Here is a 21,346-nt window from a genome sequence, read left to right as displayed (position 1 = left end):
TACCGGGCGTCGGAACCAAAATTCGAGCCCGATACCACAGTCTTTTAATCAAATTTCATTTCCAATTTCCTTAATTATTTCCAGAAAATAATTTCACACAAAAATTCATTTCTCGGGCTTAGGACCTCGAAATTTGATTCCGGGCATACACCCAAGTCCCATATTTTCCTACGGACCCTCCGGGACCATCAAATCACGGGTCCGGGTCCGTTTGCCCAAAACGTTGACCGAAGTCATACTTAATCAATTAAATACAAAGATTTAACAAATTTTTCTCACAAATTTCATATTTAAACTTTTCCGGCTACGCGCCCGGACTGCGCACACAACTCGAGACAACCCCAAATGAGGTTTTCAGGGCCTCATAAGTACAGAGGGAGTAGGAATACAGGTGATGACCCTTTTGGGTCGTCATAACTATTGATAAATTTAAATAATTAAGAATTCAAGCAATATTTTTAAACTAAAATAGATATTTATTTTAAGATTACAAAATTCCTAGATTTATCTATGTTATATTAAAGGATAGTAATGGATAATAATATTAAATAAAGTGGCACCAAAAATTAAAGTCTTACTAGATATAGAAATAAAATTTAAAAATATAAAATAAATATTTAATATAAGTAATTTTATTAACTAAATTAAAAGTCAAATTTTGTATCTTGAAACTAAAAGAGAGTTTTTTTTGTTGCATGTAATACAAAAAATAAATATAAGAAAACTTAATAGATTTGGAATATAATAATCAAAGAACTTATATATTAATATTTTATATTAATTAAAGTTACAACTTAAAGTTAAATATGATATTATTTTTATTACAGGTAAAATATTAATTAAAAATTTCTTAGTAGGGAAGAGATTGTATAAAGAAAAAAATAAATATAACATGAGAATATTTATACTTTAAATTAATTAAAAATAAAATAAAGCAAATAATTGAATAATATTCAAAAATATTATTTATAAATTTAAATAGTAAAATAGTTTCAAGTAAGAGGATAAAAGCGTAAAATATATTAAATTTCAAGAATAAAAAAATAATATTTATCAATAATTATTAAAAGGATAATAAGCAAAATATTAAGTCAATTAGTAAGCCGATAAAATCATATGAAAGTATAATAATGTTAAATAATAAATAATATAATAATTATAAGTAAAGAAAAAAATTGTGTAAAATTTAAAAGAATAAGACTTATTAAAGCTTGAGATAAAAAATAAACTAATATTGAGAATTTTATTAAAATAATATAATTTAATATGTTCAAACGAGACAAATCACCACATGACATAGTTAGTAATTTTTAATATTGATTACGAAATACTAAAATTAACCTATTAGATTATATAAATGTAGAAAAAGAAAACAGGTTATCCACTATGAGATTTGCGAAATGGTTTCATGTCTTGCTTCTTAATTAATATCTAATGATTATGTATAAATTTTATTTGGAAGGTTTATAATTTAAAGTTATTTATACATAATTCAAATAATCCAAATAAAAATCCGACATGATTTTTGTCCGTGCATCGCGCTGGTACTAATACTAGTATAGTTTACGGGAATTCCATTTATTTATAGGGTTATCATGGACACACGATGGGTTGAATTCTAGGAGGAAATTGAACGCTCCAAGGATGCTATTTGTTTTCACTTTCAGCAGTATTTGATTTGCTTTCTTTTTCTAAATGAAGGCTGTGTTTGATTGGGTTGATTTTTGTTCTATGGAGTATCTTATTTTGTGCATAAGAATAGTAATGTTTGATCGGGTTGATTTTTACTGAAGGCGGAGCTGGGTTAGTTTATTCTGATTTTTAAATATTTTTTACTCTATGTATATGTAAGTTTAGCGTGCAGAATCATGGAAGAGAAGATTATTTTGGCAAAAGACAACAAGAACACAAGTTAATATATATGAGAAAAACATCTTTAAGATGTGAGTTTTGCTCTTCTTAGTAAAGATGATATTTCCCTAATCCTGATTTACTCAGCTACACATCTATTGATATGTTTGATACATGGAGATGCACGAATGTTAAAACACTAAATGTTGAACGACTAAAATATCCTCGAAAACTTGACGGACTTTTATACCCTTCCAAAACTAAACAATTCGTTCGAAGAACAAACTTGATATTGGATACATTGGTAATATTAGGATCTTGCAAACAATTAAGAGTTTATCTTTATGGGTTATTTTTCGTGGTAGGATACTAATTTTGATTAGGAGAGGATTGCTAATTATAAGATTCTCAACTTGAATAGGAATCCTAAGTTCTTTTTAAACTTTTTGTGCTTTGTATTGTTATAGTAAACGTATCGTACGGTAACCGGTAACCCGGTGGAGCAAACTAATCTCAAATTGTAATACAAATTTACAGGTAAAACTTTTATCCACGCTATGAATATTTAGTACATAATTTTTTTCAAGATTCTTTAATTTGCCATAATCAATAGTCGATGCAATGACCAGTGGAGCTGAAGTTTGACTTTCACCAAGTCACTTTGTTTGTTCTTTTGTACCTTCTGTAGGAGTATTATTTGTAGGAGATACAATAGTCTCAGATATGTCATGTTCCTACCCTTGCTTCTTGATGAAACAAAAAATTTATTTTGACTGATTTAATTTTAATGTCTCTAACTGTCGTTATTCTTTAGTTTATGCATCCAAGTTTAAAAGTACAAGTTAATCTCCTTCTATCCTCAAAATTTACATTTTGCACTCTTCTTCATATCGTTGATAGACTTTTATGCTCTTTCAAAGCTAAAAGTTTTCTTTAAAGACAATTTTATGTTGATAAGATTGTCTTATATAAAATTTTACCCAATATCCAAGACTTTGCATTCAACTAAAAACTACTGTTTTACTACAATTGTAAAATTAGAATCCAATGGTCAATTGCGTTTTGAAAATTAGTTTGCTAAGAGTGATAATTAATTAGGTCCATTACACTACTCTGACCAATGATACTATTAGAATATATATGCGATTACAAGTTTACTATTTTTGTACAAATTATGTAATATTTGACTTGAGATATTCGTGCAACGCACGAGTATAGAAACTAGTTTTATATAATGACAGTCTATTTGTAAATTTTTTGTATAGTGACAGTCAATTGAGTATATATTTTGTATAGTGACAGTCTATTTTGTATATATATTGTATAGTGACGGTCTATTTAGTATATTTTTTGTATAATGATAGTCTATTTTTGTATAGTGACAGTTTATTTTGTATATATTTTGTATAGTGACAACCAATTTAGTATAGTTTTTATATAATGACAGTCTATTTTATATAATTTTGTATAGTGACAGTCTATTTTGTATATTATTTTTATTTCACTTCAACCAACCCTTCATTTCTGTTGTGCTTTTACTAAAATATCATCCTTACATCAATCTAATTCCTAATATTACCATTCACCTTATGGAAGTGGGTAAAGCCGAGATAAACCGTAACAAGTGATCCCGATAAGACTCGAAGTCCGCCTCGGCCGGGTCAAAGCGAGTGCATACAGAGGAAAAGGAGGAGGCAGTTCTCAACTCACACGAGTCGAACCAAGTTAACTCGGAGCCTGAGGTGAACCCTAACTCCGCCGATCCTGATGCAGGTCTAGGCTTGTATTCGCCGGACGTCAAGCATATCAGAAAAGAAATATTGGACATCTTAGATGAACCGGAAACTGTTACAGACCGTCTACTAGAGGTTCAGGATCTGGACTCGGTAATCAGGAGCTTCGATGAAGAGGTTGTTCATCCGTTAACTCAGCCTCAACCAGACCTCTGCTACCTTCTAGAAGCTTCGGATGACGAGCTCGGCCTCCCTCCCACCGCTTCAGCTTCCGATGACCATTTTAATGCTAAAATTGACAAGCCAGAGAACGCCGCTGGAATTAGATTTGAGTTTCCGTGATAGTTGGGTCGGTGGCTATCAGCTGTTATTAGTTTCTATTACAATTTTGTAGCTAGCGGCTGATATTAGTTTCTAGCAACTGGCCTTAAAATGAAGTTTGCTCTTAATTATCTATTCGCTTGTAGCCACTTTCATAATCTCAAGGCCCAAGGAAAAAAATTTAACGCTTTGTTATTTTTAAACTTAATATATAAAATATATTTTCTGATATAATAAATTTATTCGGTACGATTCGATATTTTTTGTTTTGTTTTATAAATTAAAAAACTAACCTTACTATTTGGTACAGTTAAAGATTTATATAACAATCTACGATTTTATCAAAATAAACCTATTAGTTGGTTGAGGCAATTTAGTCAGTTTTAAAGATTCATTGACACCCGAAATCAGAAATTAATAATGAAAGAGTCGAAACTCCAAAAGACAATAGAAGAATATTACTCCGTGTAACATGTAGCATCCTTTTCGTTTTTAGTTTATCCAAAAAAGCGGACACTTTTTGTATTTAAAAATAATTTAATTTTAAACTTCTCAATTGTATTCTTAACGAAATTATTTATAATAACAAAAATATACAAATTGAGAGTACTGGCATTTGTTAGGATATCTATAGCCAGCTTTGCAATTCAATTCTAACTTTAAGCAACTAAATATCAATTATTAAAGTGCCAATTGTCACCACTCTAAAATTGATAGAATTTCAATTCTGTATTAATAATCTTTACTATTTTTTTGTCTGTTTAGTCAACAAATAATTAATTACGGGTTATGATTAGCATAATTTTTTTTCTAAATCAGATTCCTATTTAATAGCTAAAGACGATTTTCTAGCACAAAATAAAATTGTTGACCACAAGAGATTTGTAATCTAATCACGAATATACTCTGCAAATATACAAAAAAATAAAAATAAATAAATAAATAAATCTTTGACTGTTTCTACTATAGTTAATTTATACGGTAAGGTGAATGTCTAATTGATATTTAATTGATCCATATCTATAAATGGGGCATAATTAGTGATTTGATTTATCTGCTAAAATTAATGCATGAGAATCTCTGATTTGCATATATTGTGGTAATTTGGTTAAAAAATTAAATTGAGTTGAACCAAACAACAGCCTCGCGTAGTCCAAGTGTGATAAGTCTTATTTCAGTGTCTGTTCAGTCAACTTATTAGTTATAGATTACCAGTAGAATAATTCTTTTTCTAAATCAAACTCTTATTTAAATACGCTAATTATAGGGATATTTAGCAGAAACTTTGATTTACTGACATATAAGAAATACATGACCAAATCACGATTAGACATACATATTAGGAAGAAAATTTGGAGTATTTACGCTATAACAAGTTTAATGCAATTGAACCAAATTTGGAACATCCATAAAAAAGGACGTAATCAGTGCAGATTACGTATTGATTGAACTGCACAAAAAGCACTATATATGCACATCTTTGCTCAATGTGATAATCACCTCAAAACCATGGATTTTAGATCTGTTTTCACCTTGGTTTGCATTCTCATCCTTCATTTTTCAGCAACAATTGCTGGTCATTTTACAAATCAAAATGATTTAGAAACTTACATTGTGCATCTTGAGTTTCCTGATGATATTTTTTTCTCTGATTCAGACGATTTATATCTCTGGCATCAGTCATTTTTGCCTACAACTTCAACAAATTCTGAACACTCGTCGCGCATTATATATTCTTATCGTCATGTGTTTAACGGTTTTGCTGCTCTGTTGTCAGCAGATGAAGTGAAGATGATGGAAAAGAAACCAGGTTTTGTATCTGCGCGTCCCCAACGGGTACTGCAGATGCATACCACACACAGTCCAGATTTCCTTGGCCTGCACCAGAATGTTAGCTTGTGGAATGCCTCGAATTCTGGTAAAGGTGTGATTATTGGTTTGCTAGATTCTGGAATAGCTCCACGACACCCTTCGTTTAATGACAACGGAATGCCTCCTCCCCCTTCCAAATGGAAAGGCAAATGTGAGTTCAATCTCACAGTCTGTAACAACAAGCTTATTGGAGCACGGAATTTTGCGCGGTCAATCAATCTGTCACCTTTCGACGAGGAGGGACATGGGACACATACTTCAAGCACAGCCGCTGGGAATTTTGTGGAGGGTGCCAATTTGCTTGGTAGTGCTAATGGCACTGCTTCTGGCATTGCGCCCCGTGCTCATGTGGCTATGTACAAAGTCTGTACCAGCGATGGATGTCAAGAATCTGATATCGTTGCTGGTATTGATGCAGCCATTGGAGATGGTGTGGATGTGCTTTCCATTTCCCTTGGAGCAGCACCTGTACCTTTTTATGAAGATAACATAGCAATTGGAGCATATAGCGCAATTGAGAAGGGGATTTTTGTAAGTTGTTCGGCAGGAAATAGCGGACCATTTAATGCTACTGTATCAAATTCAGCCCCCTGGTTGCTAACTGTTGGTGCTAGCACAACAGATAGAAAGATAAGTGCAGTAGCTGTTTTGGGCAATGGACAACAATATGAGGGTGAATCAGTATTTCAACCAAGAAACTTCTCACGAAAATTATTGCCGCTCATAGATGGCGGTAGTTGTGAATTACTGGCCCCATTTGATGTCAAGGGTAAAATAGTGTTGTGTGATACCAGTGGTGTCATGTATACTAGAGTTCAAAAAGGAGAGCAAGTGAAAAAGGCGGGTGGTGCTGCCATGATTTTGATGAACATAAAAGTTCGTGGTTACACAACATTTGCAGATGTTCATGTCCTTCCTGCAACGCTTATCAGTTACAATGATGGACAAAAGATCTTAAACTATACAAAATCAACATCAGCACCAGTTGCAACAATATCATTCAAGGGAACGAGAATTGGAGACAAGAACGCGCCAACAGTTGCTTTCTTCTCTTCTAGGGGACCATCAATGATAAGTCAGGGCATATTAAAGCCTGATATTATTGGCCCTGGTATGAATATTCTTGCAGCGTGGCCAACTTCTGTGGGCCAGAAAACATCTTCTAAGTCGACTTTTAACATCATTTCTGGAACGTCGATGTCTTGTCCTCACCTTGCTGGAGTAGCAGCATTGTTAAAGAGTGCACATCCCGATTGGTCTCCAGCTGCAATTAAGTCTGCAATCATGACGACTGCTGATTTCATTAACCTTGCGAATAATCCAATTCCGGATGAAACACTTAACCCTGCTGATTTGTTCTCAATTGGATCAGGGCACGTGAACCCATCAAAGGCAAATGATCCCGGACTTGTTTATGACACCCGGCCTGAAGACTATGTGCCTTACTTATGTGGCTTAAACTACACCGATGACCAAGTTAGTGCTATTGTGAGAAGGAATGTGCGTTGCACATCAAGCATAGCTGAAGCAGAGTTGAACTATCCTTCATTTGCCATTAATCTTGGATCTACTGCTCAAACGTATACGAGGACTGTGACTAATGTTGGTGAGGCTAATTCGACTTACACGGTTGAAGTATTTGGAGTTAAAGGTGTCAAGTTGAGCATTAAGCCTACCACCTTGAAATTCTCAGCTTCGAACCAGAAATTGTCCTATAAAGTTACATTTAAGCGTTCAGTTTCTGCAGATTCTTCCCAAGGATACATAAAATGGTCTTCAACCAAGTATTCAGTTAGGAGTCCAGTAGCAGTTTTCAGATTAGAGTAGTATATCAGTGGTGAATTCCCCCGTCGTTTTCGACATAAACTCTTGGAAGTTATGTGGAATTTTTCTTCTTCTTTTGGGAGATTAGGGAGGGGGAAATGGAGTTATTACAATGATTGTTATAAATTATTCAATAGAATGAGTTTATTTCGTTGATATGAATATAACTGGCAACTCCTCTGTTCTTATATTATTAAGATTTAACCTTTCCTAATCCTTATTTAAACAGCAATTACTTACTTTTAATTTGCAAAAGCCAAAGAGTATGTAGTAAATTCACACATACGTTCTTTTTACCTCATCAAATAGAGCACTAATTAAAAAAATGAGGGATTTGCGCAGAAGTACAGCCAACACACCATATTGCAACTAGGTAGCTATATTTCAAGTTTACAGCCGCATAACACATTATACATCCAGTATAATGTTTCCTGCATTGCCTGCTTTGTACACTCAATCTACAACATTATACACTTATTATAATGTCGTATAACGTTGGAGGCACCCAACAGAAAACCTGCGAGTATTTCAGAGCTATTCTTCAAAAGCTTTTCCCTATTTGCAAACCAAAGCCCAATTTTGAATTCCTTCAAATAATAAAATCGAACAATTTTAAAAAATTAAAGTTAAAGAAGATAGTACGGAGGAAAATAAAGAAGAATTTCATAGTAAATTGATCTGATTTTTTCGTAACTACAATCAGGTTTAGAATGGTGTTAGATCGCATCTGACAGTGCAAGACCCTACTGGTGCCTTGTTCTATAGAGAGAACATTGTTGGGCTGGGCCTTTACGGTTAGCTTGAGTTTCTTCCCATTACTGGCCTTGGGTTTCAGCCAATTTATGAAATGGTAGTTTGCAGTGCAAACTATCCCCGGTCAGCAAAAGGGAAACTTACACAAATGTCCCATATAACTTTCATTTTACCAACCTCTAGCAATTAGTCATAAACTACCAAAACTAGCCAAGCACATATAAAAATTAAAAAACTAAATAAATAAGGTTCTTTATCTCAAAGAATCACATGCCAAAATCTCCCTCCATATTTTTAAGCGTGATTAGCAACATTAGATGCAAGATGGAAAGGAAATTTCATGGATGAGATAGCAAATAAGATAAAGAAATACAAAAAAAATATAATATTTCAAAAGTCTAAGCAAAAAATGAACTTTTTTCAATGGGTATAGTTGAAATTCATTAAAAACATATAGATAAGTCAATATGCAAAATTTGAGGAAGAATGGAGGTGATTTGGACTGATTTTGTATCAAAATTCGTAATTAAATCGAGTTCAAAAAAGTTCTTCTGCGATACATGTATCAAAAATGTATCACGCATGTATCTTACACACAGGTATATATGAATATACATGTGATACATAATTGATACAAATATGATACATCTGTGATACACAAATGATACATAGTGTGATACACATATCATTTTTTTTTTTTCATGTTCGAGTTTTACTTCGAATTTTCAATTCAAACCACCTCAAAACTTCACCAAATCATCCCAAAACTGAGTTTCGAACTCTTTAAGATGTATCCAATCTACTCTAATAACACCCACTAAAAAAGCAAAAAATTGACCTAATGTTGCTACAAATAGCTAATTGGTTAATATTAGTAATATTTCATGAATTGGCTAATTTTTGTAATGAGCTACTTATAAATGGACATAGCTGGTAATTTCCCTCAGCAAAATAATGTTTGGTCAAGCTTGAAAAATCAGAAGTGCTTTTTTCAAAAGTATTGGAGAAAAGTAGTCTGTGTTTGGCTAATCGATTTGAAAATTACTTTTGAACAATAATTTGTGTTTGGCCAAGCTTTTCCAAAACTATTAAGTGTCAAATTACAAATAAGAACATCAAGAGATTTGCTTAATGGTTAATATTATATAAGTAGATAAATAATTACAAATATTATTATTAAAGATAATAATTAATTTTTTTATTTTATTTAAGTAAAATATAAAAATAAGATTGAAAAGTATTTTATTCTTTCAAGATAATTTAAATATATCAAAAAATCATTCAATAAATATGAAAGTTCATCGCAAAAAGTCATTTTATATTACTTAATAGTTTAAACTAAGTAAGGTTATTGGTATATATAATATTTTGCAAAGGGTATTTTAGTAGGAAGAAAAGTCAAAACTGCTTCTGCTTCTGTTCTGGTGAGAAACTACTTTTTTCTGCTTCTTCAAAAAGACTTCTGCTTATAGTAAAAAATACCTTTTTCCCCCAAACAAAAAAAAAGCTTGGCCAAACACCTCAAATTGAAGGAAAAAAAACACCTTTTTTAAAATAAAAAAACCCACTTTTGGCTTGGGGAAGAAGCTTGTCCAAATAAGCTATAAGTCCCCGTCATTCTCTGTCCTTGTATGGGTTTTACATTCTCACAGTTAAGGAAACAAAAATTCTCAAATATACTGGCTTTACCTCGAACTTCCAAGAAATGGCAGCATGCTTTCTCTAAGGTGCTAACCTGAACGTCAAGAAAATCTAATTAAAAGCCCATTAAGATTACTCTATCCGCGCTTCTTCATATCTCTCTCTCTATATATATAGTAAGAGTACAAATTGGTCGACACCATCATGGGAAACTTGAACTTTTCATAGCAAATGACTTCCACAAATTTAACAGAAACGTCCTTCCCTTCTTTTTGTGCTGTTTTCTATGGAACTTCACCTTCTTATCTCTATTTGTCATTTCCCAATTCATTGACCCTTTCAGTTGTTTGATTGAGTGGAGCTGTTTTCTTGGAGTATTTAAGTGAGATTTTGAACGAAAAGAAAGGAAAAAGAAAAGTTATGGATAAAGAGATAGATACTGGGAATCAAAGAGCTCTGGAGACAGTAATCACTATCAGATTGGATGATAATCTTGAAAATAGTGGGAATGGGAATTTGGAGAGAATTTGGATGGTGATTTGCAAAGGGTGTGTAGGATATGCCATTTGGATACATTTGAAGGTGGGAAAAAATTGGTAGATTTGATTGAGCTTGGTTGTGAGTGTAGAGGAGAGCTTGGATTTGTTCATTCTCATTGTGCAGAGACTTGGTTTAAACTTAAAGGAAATAAGCAACTTTTTCCCTTTGTCTTTTCTTTTCTTTACTTACCATAATATTCAAGTTTACTACTTACTATTGTTTACTTCAACTGTTATTTGACTGAAGATAAATCTGTATGCTTTTATCTTATCGTGTCCCCAGGTTGAATTTGCTAACTTTGATATACTTGTGAATCATATTTCTAAACTTAGATGTAGAAGATTTTCTGCTTAAAGCTTTGTCTTGATTGGAAATGGTCGCCATTCCCCTTGCCAAAGTTATTGCTTTGGTAGACTCTTATAATTAAACTATAGTATTAAAGAGTTGAATTCAGGTCATGCATTGTTATTGTTGTGTCTATACTTGATATAAATACTTGAATTCTTCTCCATCCAATTTTTTATGAGGAACCTTGGCCCCTAAATGGATAATAGGTGTAGGGTCCTTTGCATTATCCAATAGATCTAAAATCTAATAAAAATAGTTCATTTTTATTAACTTAAACCTTGTGCTGACAGTCAAACACATCCTGCAGAACTGCATATCGAAGACCAAATTCTGCATACTCAACGGATTTTGTTTGTGTACTGATCTTCTAAGCACTTGGTCCTCCACAACCAACAGCAGCAGTAAGATGTAGCAGTCCTAAGATATGCTTAGGTTAAGAAATTTCTTCGAGGGGAAACGAGAGATTGGAATAAGTGATGCTGAAGTTATTCTTCATAACTCCCACCAATATTTTCTTTCCTTCTATTTAGTAACTAGGTCATTTTATTTTTATGTACCACAAGAATTATGTTGATTAGTCGAGAGAAATGAAAAGGAAAACTACATTCTCTGGCTGTTAGTTCTGCCAGCTGCCCTGCAGTCCTGTCCTTTGGTTGCAAAACATTCTTAAATCTTAATGATGTATATCTGGTTAATTTCTCTGGGTTCTATAACTTATTTTAACGGGTTAGGAAAAATAGGAATTGCAAGTTTCCTGTAACTGAGCTCCCTTTAAACCATAAACCCCTCTTCCCGAGCTATTGAAGCATAGGATAATCATGTGTTTCAAGAGTAGAAAATTTTATCTTACTGAAAATAGGAATGTGTATACGGATACTGTACTTAAATGTTCTCAATAAAATTTATCTTGTCTTCTATGCTGGTCGATATGACTTGTATGTGCCAAATAACATCACAAGAGGAAATATTTAGAACTTATCATCATGCAGGTTGTGTGAAATTTGTGGGGAGATTGCAAAAAATGTCACTGGTGTCAGCGACAATAGATTTATTGAAGAGCGGAGTGAAGCAAGATCTATTGCAAGTGGTACTAGTTCAGCTGAAAGAGATAGAGGATGTTGGCGTAGACAGTCATTTTGTAACTTGTTGATAGCATGCCTGATAATAGCTTTTGTGCTACCATGGGTTTTCCATGTAAAAAGTTTTAGATTAGGTAAATAGAGTTCATAGTTTCTTGCCTTAAATCTTATTTCACGTCTTGCAGATTGCAAGGTGTTGAGTGTTTTTAGTACATAAAACCAGCTTGACTCATACCATTGCTGCGTCCGTCTACATGATCTGGGCCAAATTCTTGGTCGATTTTAGAATACTCTGGATACTATTAGATGGAAGCATCAATCCGGACAAATAATATAACCTTTGGCTGAGATAAGTATCATTATACACTTCGCCTCATTGAATTTGTATTTTTTGGCTTTTGGCTAGATCATATTTTTTAATATGGCAATGACTTTTGAACCTTCAAATCCTGGAGTTGGCATGAGTTCTTACATCATTCATCTTTTATTTAGATGAGGAAATCATTTGTCTTTATAAGAGATTCTGAGGAATCCCATGCCATATTCACATAATATGGCATGATATGAGCTACATTCTATTTTTCTTCTTTATTTGATACTTCTATGTAACATCTGATGTCTGCTTTTCTTGTCCAAGCTGTTCCTGTTATAAAATATAATGATGTGCTATTGGATTGACTTGTCTTGGGGTTGATTTAGTTATATATTGATTCTTAAGCCCAAAAAAAAAAAAAAAAAATAGAAAAATAGAAAAATGCAATGTGTGACTGTATCTTTTTGTTTTGTCATCAGGTGAACTGTTCTTTGAAGCTATCTGAAAGCTCCTTCCAAGAATCTTAATCTAGCCTGTGACTTGGGAAAAAGGCACATACTATAAAAGGGCAAGTTCTTAAATAGAAATGCTTAGGAATTTCTACATAAAGAGGTTGAAATAGCAGATTGCTTTAAAAGTGTGGTCAATCTCCTACATAATATTGAAATATTGAGACAGAATTTAGTTTAAGATTTTTTTTTCTCTTCAATTTTTTAAAAGAGTAGCTTGTTTGAGGGAGTCACGGAAAACATTTACAAAACTTTTGTTGGAAATTTTCTAAACTAAGTTTTCAAAATCATACAAAAACTCAAAAGCAAAAGCAATAAAAAAGAAAATCAAAATCGAATGCCAAACAAACTCACTCTCTACATATTGAAGATGGACTATATACAATGTTGAAGTGGATCTATTAAAGACATTACCTATCAGAGATAGAATTCCTACAAATTAAAGAAGACGGGATCTAGCATAGCACATGAGCTAGAAAATGTGTATAATTTTTCTGAAATGTTGTGAAACATGTAAGCAGCAATGATATACAATAGTTCTTTCTATGTATAAGATTGAGGTAGTTGCAGTACAATTTAAATGCAATTGTTAATCACACAAATAAATTGATCCAAGTAAAAATTATGAAAGAATTACAAGAAATACACATGACTTCACACCATAACAGAAAATGGCCTATGTTTTTAAGTTTTACCCAACCTATCCCATATTGTACATATCTTGAAAGCACTAGCAAATTCAAAACTTGTGTTCTTACAACCATTGCTTCTAAAAGTTATGGAGTTAAATATGTGTTCTCACAACCATTGCTTTCACTCTCTCTTCTTCTCACATCTTCTACATATGCTTCAAGGGATTGTCCGCCATTGCTGCTTCTTATCCTGTGTCACCTGGTTACAATGTAAGAAAATTGGGTATTGTTCCAATTGATTGAAAATATCAAAAGGAGTTCAAAATTTGAATTTGAAGTCATTTGGAGTAGATTTGAGCAAGATTTGAGTTAAATTTTAGAAAAGACGCAAGGAAGAAGACGAAGTCAGTTTTTTGTATAATTATGTATAATCTTGTATAATAGTATATATGAATATATAAACACATCTTATACACTATTATATTATACAAGCGTCTGTAGACGAACTTCTTCCACGATTTTCAGTTTCAATTTTAGTTCAAAACCAGACCAAATCTCCATTAAATGACTTCAAATTTTATATACAACCCCCTTATACTATTTCTAACAAGACTAAATAATACCAACTCCAAATTTCTCACAAAATCAAATTCGAAATTTAAACCCACATGTTAAGCTTGTTAAAAATTTAATTTTCACCATCTAATTGGTTTGTTGAACTAATATTTGAGTCACAGTTACTGATTCAAAAATTAACTTAAAAGCTTGAGTAATCTTTTTTAAAAATTAAATAGTAATTTCTAGAACCCATTGGAGTTGGATGTTGAATCTTAGCCTAGTATTTTTAGGCTAGTTGGATGTAAATTGAAATATGGGCTATAAAATTAAAAAGCAGGGACTGAAATTTCCCCGTAAATTATCACGATATTTCCGTGAAATAATTATATCTAGGCGTGGTAAATTTCTCGAGGAAGGCCCTTATCTTATTTGAGTGCGATTGTCAATAGGAAACAAGAATATTTAGTTACTTACTTAAAAAATAAACAACACAATTCAAAGCAAATCCGTTGTAGTCTAGTCGGTTAGGATACTCGGCTCTCACCCGAGAGACCCGGGTTCAAATCCCGGCAACGGAATATCTTTTTTTAATATTCTCATATTTTCGATTTTCTGACTTTCCAGTTTAACCTGTTAGCGCTATATTATACTATGAGTCCCCGCCTATAACAATAAAGTGGATTTTAGCATCTTTATATCTGTTACTTAAGAATATGCGTAGGCTTGAACTGATAATTGATATTCATTCACCGGATCCCTGTAATGTGATCTTAATTGGTCGAATGGATTTTCTTTATCTAAGAACTGTTGTATTATTTGTTTCTTCAGAAATGTCAGGCATTATTCACAATAAGTTGTTTCAGTGATATTGATACTTGGATGTACTTGTGGTTGGCGTTACTTAGATTTGTTGCCAGACCTGTTAATGTATATTTCTAGTTCCAAGTCTTCAAGTGTGAAACAAGATTTTAGAATTATAACACCGTTATTGCAAGCCATTTCCTAAGTTGAAAAGGTGAATGCTTCTTGTTCAAAAGTCTTCACATATGGCAAGCGTTTCTAACTGAATCAGCAGTGTTATCAGAGGACAGACCAGTTTGTGGTCGTTGGACGCGAATATCAGAATTTGAGTATTTTCATTCCTTTCACCATTTTCCTGCAGTGAAAGAACAGAATAAACGAAACTGGACTATGATCTGTTTTGCACTGCAACTGGAAGTGCTGGCCATCTACTTGCTGGGTTGGGCAGATGATCTTCCATCCTCGGGCTACAGATCACGTCTAATATACCAAAACGGGCTAGCATGTGAATAATTACCCCTTTTCAACCATCAAAGCAAGTAAATTGTTGGGGAGGGGGGGAGCAGCGAAAGTATGCAACTTGAGAAAGAGATCATAAATGCAATTAGACTTAGAGACAACATATGCTACAAACAAACAAATGAATGTGCTAAACTCCACACTCTGCCTTTCCATCTTGTTTCTCCATGGAAAAAAGCAGATATGAAAAAGAGACTAGTCCTTCAGTTAACTGTCAAGCGTGTAAAGCATGATGGACGACTTAATCATGTCTTCATTGTCTTCAACATCTGATGAGCAATTCCACAAGTTCACTTTTCTTCAGTTTTGAATAACCTTTAAGTCCTCTAGATTTTGCCAGTTCTTTAAGCTGAGGAAGTTTCATATCCTCAATTTTGATAGCTTCCCTTTCACCATGATCACCTGGTGATGTCTCCGTCTTGAGCTCAACCTTTTCTTTGGAGTTAAATGGTGATTGTAGAGGGGATCTTTTCACAAAGCTTGAGGGTGGGCGTGTTGATCTTGGATCTAATGTTGGTGAATAATCTGTTTTTGGTTCCTTTTGACCTCTTTGATGAGTTGACCCCTTATCACCCTTCGTATTTGAAGTTGTACCTTCAAAAGCAAAGAGGTAATTATCTAACTGAGGTGTTATCATTTGCACTAGGATTAATTTTGGGAAAAAGGGAAATGCTGGATACAGGCTGAGGCAAAACTGAAAGATATTCATTACCTTTTGACTCTGTCTTCGAATGACGAAGGATTTCCAAGACCGAGTCAATAGTGGGCTTCTCTTCAGAGGACTTGGTACTTCTTTTCTTGGAACTTAAAGAATCACCTTTTGAAATTGAAGATTGTATTCTCTTGAAAAGAGAAATGATCTCTTCTTGGTTTAGTGAATTTGATGATTTACTGTCGGGGGATGACTGTATATTGATCTCATCTCCTTTGGATGTTTTCCCTGGTGTAGCATCTTTTGAAGACTTCCGCCGCCTGCTCCCCTCAGCTCTTATGGTCGAGAGAGTTGAACAATGACAATCCCAACGATTTGTACTCACGGAAGGACCATATGCAATCTCTGCCAAATTGAACAAGCTGCATCAAAAATCAATACCTCAGTTTAAATTTCCAGAATTTCATGCCATCTAATAAGATGTTTCCCCATTGTGATGTCTGGATGAAATGTACAGCGTATCTATGGTGCTGGGTGTTATCATTTCTAGTGGACTGAAATAAAAAGTATCTAAAAGTGCATAATCACAAGATCCATATACAACTGTATGTCCAATTATCAAAAAGTCATCTCAGCGAAAAAATAATAATAATATGCATGAACACAACGAAAGGAGATTACCTGTGGTTCAAATATGTCTATAAATTCATCGAGTCCAACAATCTCCCAACGAATATGTCCGCGGAATCAAAGAAAATGTGTTCATGGTTCCTTATGATTTAGACATAGATAGGAATAATTTCCTTTCTTGATGCAAGATGAATAAGAAACGAATTGATGTTGAACAAAGTCCACTATGATAAAATTAGCAAGAGAAGCCACGTGCTTGTTTGACGACGTTCAAAATTGTTTTGCCCTAATTTGACTGGGACGGCGGGAGAAGGAGAGCATGCATAAGTGGTACGAAAGCCATAACGGAGGCATGGGTTTTTCTCATGAAAATGAGAAACTCAGAGATGAGTATTCCGAACTGACTGAAAAATACAGCATAGGAAGCTCTTTTTTTTTTTTTTTTTTATTTAGCCAACCGACCCTTTTTTTAGCATAGGAGGCTGATGACAGGTTATAAGGTCAGAAAAGCTAAGTCAAGCCCAACCAAGAAAAGATGGTTGAGACAAGGATTAGTGATCCTGCTATATACAAAATACCTAATAGCTAATGGCCTTATGGTATCTATCCATCCATGCTAAAACTTTTGAGACTGAGGGTTTGAATCAAGGTCTTAAAAAGCGTGAAACACAAATACACAATAGACACATTGATTCAGCAAAGAAAATAGACAAAGGAAGTGGTTTTCCATTAATCTTGGTAGCAAGTGTTAGCTGACGAGTATTTTGGATTTTGGCTGTGCAATGTGCAACACACATATGAATCCTAGTAGCTCAAAACTAAAAGGTACTAGTAGATTTTACTCTAAATAATTACTTTTGAGCTACATGTTAAAACTCTTCCCCTCACCCCTGCTTCCTTCCCCTACCCCCGAAAGACATAGCTGCAAGAAAATCAGAAAATAGCAAAATTCGACAAACCAAAGGATAGCAACGACTGGTACAAGACAGGGCCAGCTCTAATGCCTTGTCAAATAGGGCGTGTGCCTTAGGCCCCAAATTTGGGAGCCCATTTTTTAGAAATAATTGATATATAATAATTTAAATAAAATAAAATTTAGAGTTTTTAGTATAAAGTTAGACTTTTTCATAAAACAAAAGAAATTTTTGTAAATATGTAAATAAAGTAACTATTTGGCTTACTTAAAATGGGTAGTATGAAAATATTTTCTAACGTCCGAATTGAAATTGATTTGACAAGAAAAAATAGTACAAATAGAAGATACTATAAACTCGATCAAATAAAACGGCTTGATTCTTTTCCAAATATTTATATTACTTATAGAATAATGTTATTAGTTCGTATAACAGTTTCTTCAGCGATAACAAGTTTTTCAAAATTAAAATTGATAAATATATAAATAATTTCTCAAGAAAGATTAAATGGGCTGGTTATAATATCAATTGAAAAGAAATTATTGGAAGAAATCGATTATAAAAAAAATTATTAACAACTTTGTATCTCAAAAAGCTAGAAGAATAGACTTCAAATAAAAATATATATTATAATCTTTTAAAAAAATTTAGGCTTTCATATTAACCTTTGGCTTTAGGCCAAATATGAGCTTGAGCCGCCCTTGGTACAAGAACCGTATTACTGCTAAAGGTGAGGGCTTGGTTTTGGGTATTTCCTACAGTTAGTGTACTACTAGAACCACAGATATAGAATGAACTAACTCACTGATCAGTTTTCACTGCAATATATACCTCAAGCATATCAGTCATCCCCTTGAGCTTTAACAAAAATTGCAGGGATTTACATCTCGCTTGTATATTTCCACAAATACCTGGAGTCCTACTATGAGACAAAGGTTTCTAGAGAGCTATACATACATACATCTACTAGTTAATTACTAGTACTAAATTCCAACCTAGATCAATGTTCAAATCACAAAATAAGTTGAGGTAAATGGGCTGAACAAATCCTGCTTGCAATTCCCATAGTCATAAAACCCAATTTTTTACACTAAGTTCCCAATTAAATTCCCAATAATCCAAGAATGAATAAGAGCACAACTCATTTAACTCATTTCATAGAATATTTTCATAAAGCAATTGATTAAAGAAAGTACCTTTTGCTATTCGGATTTCCAACTTGGGTTTACATAAAGCAGAGAAGGACGGCAAGTGAGATATGGAATTGGATGAGAAAACTGCAGTTGCTGCTACACCCATATTTTCCTTTTTCTTGGAAAATTAATTTTCGAGTCTTAAGAAATTATGAGTAGATATACAGTAGATTCCTTATTTTTATTGATTCATTCACCACCACAAAAAAAGAATACGTGTATGTGGGCTGACCACAAAGAGACATTTTTGTCACGTGCCACCTCTAAATGCAACTTGCAAGTACGAGCAATCCGAATGTGGTTTTGGATGATGATTGAAATTTTTGGCTTGTTTATTCTTCACTAATTATTACAGTGACCCTTTTTGGGTTGTTTATTTGAAAAAAAACAATAATATCCAAATATAATGTTTTTATTCGTGAACCTTCAACGTTGAGCTGGCATGACATGTGACACCCAGCTCATCAAATATTAGTGTCACACATGATTGGATGTTTACCTTGGACAAATTTAACAAAAAAGAGGTATATTTGAACCAATAATATTACAGCAGGGGTATATTTGAACCCAAAATATAACGAAATATATATTTAAATATTTTTTTATAGTACATGAGTATATTTGGCCCTTTACCGTTCTTAAGACATGTCACATCCATTAATTACACCTCTTTCTATTCCCACCATAGGTAAATAGTTTTTCATAATAACACCTCTCATCGTCTTCTTTCTCCCATTTGAGGGGCGGATCTAGGGCTAGCCTAGTGAAGCTATTGCCTTAGGCCCCAAAAATTTGAAGGCGCCAAATTTATTCAAAAAAATATTATTATTATTATTATTATTATTATTATTATATAATAAATAATAATTATTATAAATAAAAGTGTTAGTGTATATGTTAATTAGGTTATTTTTTATCAATAAGTTCATAAATTATGATAATTTCAGTTCCCTCATTAATTAATATATTTGATTTACTCTTTATTATTTAATTTTAATTTTATCCTTTTTACATAGGAATTAAGTTATATACATCGACAATAGAATAAATTTCTTTTACAATCTTATCTGAAACTGCAAGAACATAAAAGCGTTTGTGCGCCGATTTTTTTTAAGTGTGATTTAATATATTAGGTTAAGTTATTTATTATTTATTTTAGATATTCACCAATAAGTGCTACTTAATAGAATGAACACAATTATCATTTAAATTGAGTAGAAGGTGTAAATAATTTTGACACTGTCAATACTTAAACTATTACGTTATGTACGCTCATTTCTTTTTCTTGTTCCTGATGATAGCCAAAATCAGAATTTTCACTTTGAGTTCCGAACCTCAATATCCGACAATCCATCACTTTATTCTTTGTGCTCTTCTGTCTAAATTTTATTTATTTTAAATTTGCTATTTTTGTCTTAAATGATTAATTTATTGTTTAGAAAGCAATTTTTTGTTAGTGTACAAATTTTATAAAATAAATTTAAGGACCTCTCAATATGATTTCGCCTTAGGCCACGAGATCTATTGAGCCGCCCCTATCCTACTTCAACGGTAAATGATAGCAGCTAAAGAAAATTGAAAGAAGAAACGAGAAATCCTAAGGAGCAAAGTCACAGAAGTGCTGGAAATTACAACTAATACTAGAATTAACAACTAAAAGAAATCAATTCAATTATTATGCATTTTATTCTGGATCATATCAACACTCCCCCCTTCAAACAATCCTAGTCCTCAAAGATTAAAGGATGGGAAACTTGAGCTGGAATTCGTGCCAATCTTCCCATGTACTATCTTCGGGGGCTGCATTCAGCCACTTTACTAGAATCTGGGCTGTAGCTTACCATTCTTTGGAGCCAATCTCTTTTCTAAAATAGCTTTTGGTTCGAGCAACACATGACCATGCTCAGCATGAACAATAGGAAGGACTGGTGAGATCGAATGAGAACCAAGCTTCTTCTTAAGCTGAGATATGTGGAAAGTATGATGGATTTTTCAGTGAGCAGGTAGGGCCAATGTATACAGCTACTGATCCCACCTTTTGAGTGATCTGGAAGGGGCCATAGAACTTGGCTGAAAGCTTCTAAAAGGAATGAATTTTCAGGGATAGCTGTGTATAAGGTTGTAATTTAACATAAACCCAATCTCCAACCTCATAGTTCCTATCAGTTCTGCCTTTGTCTGCTTGGGACTTCATTCCATTCTGAGCTCTCAACAAGTGGAACTTGATTGTCCTCAACGTGGCTTCCCTTTCCTGTAAGCTTCTGCCTACCACTTCCAATTGAGAGTCAAGTGGCATGTAGGGTAATAGAGGGTGTGGTTTCTGACCATAAACAACCTCATAAGGTGTCATTTTGATAGTTGAGTGATAGATAGTGTTGTACCACCACTCTACCAAGGGTAATCACTGAGGACATTCTTGTGGTCTGTCACATATCATGCACCTTAGAAAACATTCCAAACATCGATTTATCACCTCAATTTGTCCATCTGTTTGAGGGTGGTAAGCAGTAGAAGTAAGCAAAGTCAAATCCTGCAATTTAAACAACTCCTTCCAAAATTTGTTGTTGAAGACCATATCTCTGCCAGACACCACAGATTTGGGCATACCATGGAGTTTAAAAACATTATCCATGAATACTTGTGCCACCTCTAATGTAGTATAA

At 33.4% G+C, this 21,346-nt stretch overlaps 2 protein-coding genes and 1 non-coding gene across 3 annotated transcripts; 2 read left to right on the top strand and 1 right to left on the bottom strand.

Moving 5' to 3' along the window:
• The first annotated feature begins 5,426 nt into the window (after positions 1-5,426).
• On the top strand, positions 5,427-7,755 carry LOC109212770 (subtilisin-like protease SBT1.7). The gene has a single exon (XM_019376448.1). It carries the CDS (start codon positions 5,697-5,699, stop codon positions 7,602-7,604), a length of 1,908 nt encoding a protein of 635 aa, XP_019231993.1. The 5' UTR covers positions 5,427-5,696; the 3' UTR covers positions 7,605-7,755.
• Positions 7,756-14,479: 6,724 nt separating this feature from the next.
• Positions 14,480-14,552, top strand: TRNAE-CUC. The gene has a single exon. It is a non-coding gene; the product is annotated as a tRNA-Glu (tRNA).
• Positions 14,553-15,349: 797 nt separating this feature from the next.
• On the bottom strand, positions 15,350-18,840 carry LOC109212772 (SAP-like protein BP-73). The gene is made up of 3 exons (XM_019376451.1): positions 18,687-18,840; positions 16,007-16,351; positions 15,350-15,888 (listed from the first exon to the last, which is right to left on the bottom strand). Exons 1-3 carry the CDS (start codon positions 18,787-18,789, stop codon positions 15,557-15,559), a joined length of 780 nt encoding a protein of 259 aa, XP_019231996.1. The 5' UTR covers positions 18,790-18,840; the 3' UTR covers positions 15,350-15,556.
• Between the last annotated feature and the right edge of the window lie 2,506 nt (positions 18,841-21,346).

The sequence above is a fragment of the Nicotiana attenuata genome, unplaced genomic scaffold (assembly GCF_001879085.1).
Source record: "Nicotiana attenuata strain UT unplaced genomic scaffold, NIATTr2, whole genome shotgun sequence".
Taxonomy (NCBI): domain Eukaryota; kingdom Viridiplantae; phylum Streptophyta; class Magnoliopsida; order Solanales; family Solanaceae; genus Nicotiana; species Nicotiana attenuata.
Note: the sequence above shows the minus strand (reverse complement) of the source record. Positions and strands in the feature narration are given on the sequence as shown.